This window comes from Colobus angolensis, unplaced genomic scaffold, assembly GCF_000951035.1.
Source record: "Colobus angolensis palliatus isolate OR3802 unplaced genomic scaffold, Cang.pa_1.0 Scaffold65, whole genome shotgun sequence".
Taxonomy (NCBI): Eukaryota; Metazoa; Chordata; class Mammalia; order Primates; family Cercopithecidae; genus Colobus; species Colobus angolensis.
In genome coordinates, this window is record NW_012120154.1 from 3,439,024 (window position 1) to 3,447,969 (window position 8,946).

The 8,946-nt window shown below is 51.1% G+C and overlaps 1 protein-coding gene across 1 annotated transcript in view; it reads right to left on the reverse strand.

The window, feature by feature from the left end:
• Positions 1–7,351: 7,351 nt before the first annotated feature.
• The window catches only part of POLR2F (polymerase (RNA) II (DNA directed) polypeptide F), a 101,317-nt gene continuing 99,722 nt past the window's right edge, over positions 7,352–8,946 (reverse strand). Inside the window, exon 5 of the mRNA XM_011964255.1 lies at positions 7,352–8,179. Coding sequence (XP_011819645.1) covers positions 8,155–8,179 — 25 coding nt within the window. The 3' untranslated portion in view covers positions 7,352–8,154. The remainder of the gene's footprint in view (positions 8,180–8,946) is intronic.

The following is an 8,946-nucleotide window of genomic DNA, read 5'->3' on the forward strand; positions in this document are numbered from 1 at the left end:
AAAAAAAAAAAAAAGAAACTGCCAAACCATTTTTCAATGTGCCTGTACCTCAATAGCATTTTAGGTTTATCACCATAAATATTTTGTTAGATGTAATTTTTGTTATTATTGTAAATGGAAGATTTTTAAAAATTATATATTGTCAGCTCTGATGTTTATAAATGCAATTACTTTTTTCTTGAGATACAATTTACATACCATAAAAATTCATCATTTTAAAGTGTACGATTCAGTGGTTTTTCCTATATTCTCAAGGTTATATACAGCCATCACTGCTATCTAATTCCAGAACATCTTCATCACTCCAAAAGAAAACTTAACTCATTCCCAGTCACTCCCCAAGCCCTCCTCTCCCCAGCCCCCCGAAGCCACTAATCTACTCTCTGTCACTATGGATTTGTCTATTCTGGGCATTTCATATAAATGGAATCACTTCCTATGTGGCCTTTCACCTCTGGCTTCTTTTGCTGAGCATCATGTTTTCAAAGATTATCTGTGTTTTAGCTGTAATTCATTTTTTTGTTTGTTTTGTTTCATTTTTGTTTTGTTTTGTTCTGTTCTGTTTGAGATGGAGTCTTGCTCTGCTGCTCAGGCTGGAGTGCAGTGGCACGATCTCGGCTTACCACAACCTCCACCTCTCAGGTTCAAGTGATTCTCCTGCCTCAGCCTCCAGAGTAGCTGGGACTACAGGCACATGCCACCACAGCTGCTAATTTTTGTTTTTTTGTTTTTTTGTTTTGAGACGGAGTCTTGCTCTGTCACCCGGGCTGGAGTGCAGTGGCCGGATCTCAGCTCACTGCAAGCTCCGCCTCCCAGGTTTAGGCCATTCTCCTGCCTCAGCCTCCCGAGTAGCTGGGACTACAGGCGCCCGCCACCTCGCCTGGCTAGTTTTTTTTTTTTTTTTGTATTTATTAGTAGAGACGGGGTTTCACCGTGTTAGCCAGGATGGTCTCGATCTTCTGACCTCGTGATCCGCCCGTCTCGGCCTCCCAAAGTGCTGGGATTACAGGCTTGAGCCACCGCGCCCGGCCAATTTTTGTATTTTTAATAGAGATGGGGTTTCACCATGTTGGCCAGGCTGGTCTCGAACTCCTGACCTCAAGTGATCCACCCACCTCAGTCTCCCAAAGTGCTAGGATTACAGGCACGAACCATCACACCCTATAATTAGTTTTTCATATTGACTGGATGTGGGAATATCCTTTCTCTGCTAAATTTCATTCATAGGTCTAATACTCTGCCAGTAGATGATTTGGGGTTTTCTATGAATAGACAATCATACCACTTATAAATAATCCCAGTTTTGCTTTTCTTTTCCAATTCTTATCCCTTTCTTTCATGCCTACTTTCCAGACTAGGACCTCAGGTACAATGTTGAATCGACTCATGGATGATTGAACCCATCCCTGATTCTAAGAAATGTGTCCATTGCTCCTTTAAGAACTCTGTGTTTGTGCTGGGATTTGTGGATAATCTTTATCAGTTTAAGGAAGTTTCTTTCTTTCTTTCTTTCTTTCTTTCTTTTTTTTTTTTTTTTTTGAGACACAGTCTCACTATGCACTATGTTGCCCAGGCTAGTCTCAAACTCCTGGGCTCAATCGATCCTCCCACCTCAGCCTCCCAAGTAGCTGGGATTACAGGCGCACACCACCACGCCCAGTTAAACTTGTCTTTTTTTGTAAAGATGGGGTTTCACTGTGTTTCCCAGGCTGGTCTCGAACCCCTGGGCTCAAGCGATTCGTGTGCCTTGGCCTCCTGAAGTGCTGGGAACCACCATGCCCAGTCTAAGGAAATTCCTTTCTATCCCCAGTTTGCTAAAACATTTTTATCTTAAGTAGATGTTGACCTTGATTTCCAGTGCCAAGATGATCGTATGATTTTTCTCCCTTAATTTATTAATGTGATAAATTCACTAATAGATTTTTCAAATGTTAAATAAGCCTTGCATTTCTAAGATAAACTCAGTTTGGGCATGATGCATATATCTGCTTGGCTAATATTTGATTTAAGATTTTTGCATCTAATTTCACAAGCAGGGTTGGTCTATGATTTTTCCCGTGAACGCACTTTGTAAAGGGAAAGGAGCCGTCTCGGGTCTCAAGTGTCTCCCTCAGATGATCTGCCCACCTCGGCTTCCTTCTCTCCGAGTCTCTGTCTTTTTCTCAGGGTCTCTATCTGTCCTTCCCCATACACACTGCTTTGGCTTGAGGGTGGTTGGCCTAAGGGGTGCCCTCTCAGGGGACAGAGAGTGGGAGGCTCCTCCAGACCCCCACAGGAGCCGCAGAGGTTGGAAGTTAGAGAGCCTGGGAGCAGCCAAGCAGCCATTGCTCCTGGGCCCCTCGTTGAAAAGCGAGGCTTGACAGAAATCCCCCATCCGTTCTCAGCCCCATACACCCAGCCCTCAGAGGAAGTGGCTAAAAAGGAGCTGGGGTCAGGGGTTAATGACCCCATTGTGCTCAGGGCTGACGGATGGCCCTGCTTGTCAGTGGCAGCCCAGGGACACCCCCTCATCCTTGGCGGGAGGGGCCCCGCTGGCCTTTGATAACCATTGAGGGCCACCGTTCCTGCTGGGGGGGTGCCAGGCCAGCCTCTTTGGTGGGGTCTGGTCTGCTGAGGCCCTGGCATGTAGCCCTCCGCCCCCTCTCTACACCCACCCCATTCTCTACACAGGGCTACAGGGAAGGGGTTTCTGACCGAGGGCACTGCCCATGGCCCTCAACTCATCAATCTCGAGCACCTGGCACAGGCCTGGGCCATGCAAGCCCTGTCCATCTTCTGGACAATTGTGCCCTCAGAAGTGACCTGGCAAAGCCCAGCTCTCCCACATTTTGAATGGGGAAACCAAAGGGGTGGCTTGGACAGGAACATGACCAGGAATAGAACCAGGTCATGTGACTCCCTGCCCAGATGTGCCAGGATGGGGCCAGCGCTGGGACATGGAGGTGAACCAGACACAGTCTCTCCCTCGAGGGACTCACAGGCTGGAAGTGGAGGGTCAGTATGTCAACCAAAAATTATAACTGCGTGTGGAATATTCAGTAAGCACAGAGGACTAGGGGGTACCAGAAAAGTGAACCCTAGCCCAGCCAGGAGGCCAGGGAGGCTTCCAGGAGGAGAAGATGCTGGGGCTGACTCTTTTTCCTTTTCTTTTCTTTTTTCTTTTTTCTTTTTTTTTTTTTTTGAGACAGTCTCATTCTATCGCCCAGGCTGCAGTGCAGTGCAGTCTCAGCTCACTGCAACCTCCGCCTCCCGGGTTCCAGCGATTCTCCTGCCTCAGCCTCCTGAGTAGCTAGGATTACAGGCTCCCACCAAATAATTTTTTGTATTTTTAGTAAAGATGGGGTTTCACCATGTTGGCCAGGCTGCTCTCAAACTCCTGACCTCAGGTGATCTGCCCACCTGGGCCTCCCAAAGTGCTAGGATTACAGGCATGAGCCACCGTGTCTGGCCTTATTTTTTATTTTTTATTTATTTTTGAGACAAGGTCTTGCTCTGTCTCCCATACTGGTGTTCAGTGGCACAATCTCGGCTCACTGCAGCCTTGACCTCCCAGGCTCAAGCAGTCTTCCCACTTCAACCCCCAAGTACCTGAGACCACCGGTGTGTGCCACCACACCCAGCTAATTTTTTAAATTTTTTGGAGAGATGAGGTCTTACTACATTGCCCAGGCTGGTCTCAAGCTCTTGGGCTCAAGCAATCTTGCTATGGGGGTGATTCTTAAATGGGGAGTAGAAGTTAGACCAAAGTAGATGGGGACAGCAGGGAAAGGTATTCCAGGCAGAGGGAAGAGCATATGGAAAGGCATAGAGTAAAACCAGCTGTGAGAACCACAGCCGTTCAGCAGTGAGGGAGGAGGCTAAGGAGGCCAGCAGAGGACAGGTTTTCCAGGGCCTCATATATCATGTTAAGAAGTAAGATGCTGGACGGGCACCGTGGCTCACACCTGTAATCCCAGGACTTTGGCAGGCCGAGGGAGGCAGATCACCCAAGGTCAGGAGTTTGAAACCAGCCTGGCCAACATGGTGAAATCCAGTCTTTACTAAAAATACAAAAATTAGCTGGGCATGATGGCATGTGTCTGTAATCCCAGCTACTTAGGAGGCTGAGGCAAGCGAATCGCTTGAACCTGGGAAGGAGAGGTTGCAGTGAGCCAAGATTGCGCCATTGCACTCCAGCCTGGGCATCACAGCAAAACGCTGTCTCAAAAAAAAAAAAAAAAAAAAGGCACGGTGGCTCATGCCACTTTGGGAGGCTGAGGTGGGTGGATCACAAGGTCAAGAGATCAAGACCATCCTGGCCAACATGGTGAAACCCCATCTCTACTAAAAATACAAGTTAGCTGGGTGTGGTGGCGGTTGCCTGTAACCCCAGCTACTTGGGAGGCTGAAGCAGGAGAATCTCTCGAACACGGAAGGCAGAGGTTGCAGTAAGCTGAGATCATGCCACTGCACTCCAGCCTGGCGACAGAGCGAGACCTCCACCTCAAAAAAAAAAAAAAGTAAGATGTGGCCAGGCGCAGTGGCTCAAGCCTGTAATCCCAGCACTTTGGGAGGCCGAGATGGGCAGATCACGAGGTCAGGAGATCGAGACCATCCTGGCTAACACGGTGAAACCCCGTCTCTACTAAAAATACAAAAAACTAGCCGGGCGAGGTGGCGGGCGCCTGTAGTCCCAGCTACTCAGGAGGCTGAGGCAGGAGAATGGCGTGAACCCGGGAGGGGGAGCTTGCAGTGAGCTGAGATCCGGCCACTGCACTCCAGCCTGGGCGACAGAGCAAGACTCCGTCTCAAAAAAAAAAAAAAAAAAGTAAGATGTTTAGACTTGGCAGTTTGTTACTTGTGTGGCATTGATGATTGACCTTTCAAACATACTTGTGGCCCCAAGTTCCTCCTGGTGCCACACACACAAAAAAACTCCTCATAGGCATCATTTTTAGTGGCCGTGTCATATGCTGTCACAGGATTGTGCTATGATGCACTTTATCAATCCTCTACTGGTTTGTGGTTTTTTGTTTTTTTGTTTTTTTGAGACAGAGTCCTGCTCTCTGACCCAGGCTGGAGTGCAGTGGCATGATCTTGGCTCACTGCAACCTCCACCTCCCAGGTTCAAGTGATTTTTGTGCCTCAGCCTCATGAGTGGCGGGGATTACAGGCGCCCGCAACCATGCCTGGCTAATTTTTGTATTTATAGTAGAGATGAGTTTTCACCATGTTGGCCAGGCTGGTCTCGAACTCCTGACCTCAGGTGATCCAGCCACCTCAGCCTCCCAAAGTGCTGGGGTTACAGGAATGACGCTGTAATCCTCTACTGTTGATTAAGGTTGTGGCCAGTTATTCACAATTAGACACATTGCAATACAGATCTTTGAACATGAATCTTTATTTATACCTAGTTTGCTTTAACAAAGTTTCATAGAAATGCAGCTGCCATTTGCATGAAGTCATCACAGCCACCAAGCCAGCAAAGCACCCGAGTCTTTCAACAAGCGTCCCATAGGTGTCATGTCTGTGTTATACAGTGGCTCCAGGGCCTCCCTTGAAATTTGGCTGCAAATGTTGACAAAAACCAACTTACCACCTGTCTTCTCTTTTCCTAGGCCCTCTCTCCTCCCATGCCCCTTTCTAATTCCCCTCCAGCCTAGGGAATGGAAGCACCCAAGGTATCAGGACTGTGTCAAAAGGAAGAACAAATGGCCTTGGAGTGGGCCGATGAGGCACAGGAGGGGCTCGCTCGGGAGGAAGTGCCTGATTTGGGTCCAGGGTGGGGGGAACTCTCCCCAGCCCCACTGGGTGTGTGTGCATAGGGGTAATGATGGAGAGATGGCACCCTGTGGGTAGTTAAGGGAAACTGCTTTGAAATCTGCCCAGAGCATACAGGCATAAGGGCAAACTGCCTGAGGCCCTGCTGTGTGGTGAGCCTGGTGGAGTGGAGGGCAGTGGCAGGTACAGCCTGGATGGGAGAGGGAGGTGCTGTCCTCAGCTGAGGGGTGGGGCTGGGGGCCTGGGGAAGCACCGGGAGCTGCCTGGCCTCTGTTAGTTCTCCTCGGTATCCACACCAGGTGCGCTGATGACAAGTTGCCCAGGACCAGGTAGGGGCACCTGTGAAAAGCTGTAAATGAACCCACAGAGGACAGGCCCCTTGCTCTCCAGGCCAGGGGCACATGGCTGGCACTTGGAGCTCTCAGAAGAGAAAGAACAACCCCGTTTCAGACGGGGACTTCCACACAGCCCAGCAGTGGCATGCGGGCCCTCTCCCAGCGCCACCCACCCTTTCTGGTCCCCAAGGCTTCCTTCTTCTGGGGCCTTCAGTAGAGACAGCAAACCCGCTGAAGCCCCACAATCCCAACACCCCTCCTCTATTGCAAAGAGGAGAGGCCACAGGGCCCCTCGGCCTCCCCTCCTGCCATCAGCTTTGCAGCTCTCAGCCCTCACCCCACCCACTGCCCTCCTGGGAGTGGGGGGCCCCCATCCAACTCCAGAACACCCCCATCTCTGCAGATGCCCCTCTCCCACTGGCCCACCCCTCTGCTGTGTGGTCAGCAGCTCTTCTCCCCACTATCCATTCCTTCCTCTCAGCCCAGAAAATAAAAACAGCTATTGCTCTACCCCCTCTCCCTTCTCAGCCCAGCTTCCCCAAAGAACTGTCCACTAGCTGTCTGCACTTCCTTCCCTCCTGAATGCTCACGACCCTGTTCTGGAGAAGGTGCCATGTCATGGGAAGCCACTCTCCCAAACCCTCTCCTCCTCATCCCTCCAGGCCACTTTGCTGGCCACCCCACCTTCCTGGACAGCACAGCTCCTTCTCTGACCCCTCCAGGTGGGTGGGGCAGGCCTGCAGACTTCTCCCTTCCTCTTTTCATTCCCCCACTGGCTCATACCCAGGGGTCCCTGGAGCCTCTTCACAGTTGCCATCCTGGCACAGGCCATGGGTCAGTCACAGCCCCTGGGCACCAGGGCAGCCTGGGCCTCCCAGCCTCAGTTGGGATATGGAGGGAGGAGCCAGGTGTGACTTTCACAGAGACCGTCCTGGGCCTCCAGCCCATGACCTGTGGGGACCAGGACGACCGGAAGGAAGGCACCCACTGCGTGTTCCTGGACCCAAGCAGACACTGGGGTTCCTCTAGGAGGGGCTGGGGCACCAAGCTTCTGGGTGATCTGCTGGCTGGGCCTTTGTTCCTCCAGGAAGAGCAGCTGAGACACTACCCTACCGCATCCCTCCCAACCCCTCCCCAAAGTCATATGGAGCAAGCCTCCAAAAATTGGTGGTTGGGGTTTACTGCTTCCTGAGGTGGAGTAATCTCCACCCAGAGGCAAAAATGTCCAGGTACAAATATTCTCTTTCTCTCTCTCTTGCTTTCTGGTAACAGCTCTACTGAGGTGAAATTCAAATACTATACAATTCACACATTTAAAGCATACAATTCAGTGGGTTTCTGCATATTCACAGCGTTGTGCAATATTTTCAGTCATTTTAGAATATTTTCATCACCCAAAAAAGAAAGCCTGTGCCCGTTAGCCATGATCCTCCCCAGCCCACCACTCACCCACGTTCCTTTCTCTACAGATTTGCCTATTCCAACACTGCAGGCTTAACGTCTCTTGCCTCAGTTTCCCCATCTATAAAATGGGGGTGATAATGGTGGCTCCAAATTTGATAATGGTTGAGAGGGTTCAATGAGTTAATATAAGGACGCAGGATGAGGTCTGCACAGAGTCAAGGCTATGTAACGTCTACTGTCGTTATTACTTGACCTTGGCTGGGTCTCTGGGGGCTGGAGCTCTTCCACTGCCCACAAGCCTTCCACTTGCCCCATGAGCTCATTCCGCCCTCCCCACCGTCCGCCGCCCGGATCCTCTCCTAGATTCCAGACACCCCAACAGTCCCTCCCCAAGCCTGTCTGTCCTGCTGTGTCCCTCACTCAGGAAATGACCTTCCACCTGGTCACCTGGGCCAGAAACTGAGGGGTGTCCTTGAAACCTCCCTCCCCTTGCGCCTGCCCCCGCCATCTGTTCCATCAGTCTGGACCGTGTCCTCACATCCCCTCCCTGGCGGCCACCCTGACCAGTCCCCACCACCAGCATTGGTCACCAGCCTGGCTCTGGCGTTCCATGTACTTCCATCCACCACGCATTGGCCACGGGGCCTCAGGTGAGTCACTCCTCTCTGAGCCGCCGCCTCCTGGAAAATAACACAGGGATAGCTACGGTGCCGTCTTCCTTCGCTGTGTTGAGGATGACATGAATGCAATACGTGAAGAACTTCAGCCCTTGATCGTCACTGTTGTCATCGTTATTCTCTCTCCTCCGGCTGACTTGACCACTCCTGACTGGGGTCCTTGCCCTCATCTCCCCACTGGGACATCCTCCACACATTTTATAAAAGCTGCCATTACGGAGTGCTGACCACGTGCAGGCCAGTGAGCCCAAACTGCCAAGCTCCCTTCACCATCACGACATGCCCACGAGGCAGGTGCCAGTGTCCTCGTTCACAAAGGAGGAAACTGAAGCTGAAGGACCCTCACAGGAGTTAACCATCGCCTCTGGATACACAGCTGGCACCTGTGTATTGATTCCAAGCATTCAGTGGACATCCACTGTGTGCTGGCACTGAGCTAGGTGCTAGGAAAACAGTAATAAACCAGATTGGTATACGGCCAGCCCATATGGTAAAGATATTTCTAGAACACAAATCTGACTCCCTTGAAATCCTCCAGTGACCCCATCGCCCTCAGGATCTAGTCCACAGACCTTCCCAGGTCACCCTTGGTCCTCAGGAGTCCCCCACTTCTGTGGCCACTTTGCTGACCGCTCCTCCCCCTGCCGCCTCTCCCACCACCCCTGCCAGGCCCTCTCTGCTCCAGCCCATGGCCTGGGGTGCCTCTCCCACCAGCTTTGCCATTCACATCTGCTTTCCTACCCTTTTCTCAATTTATTTTATTTTATTTT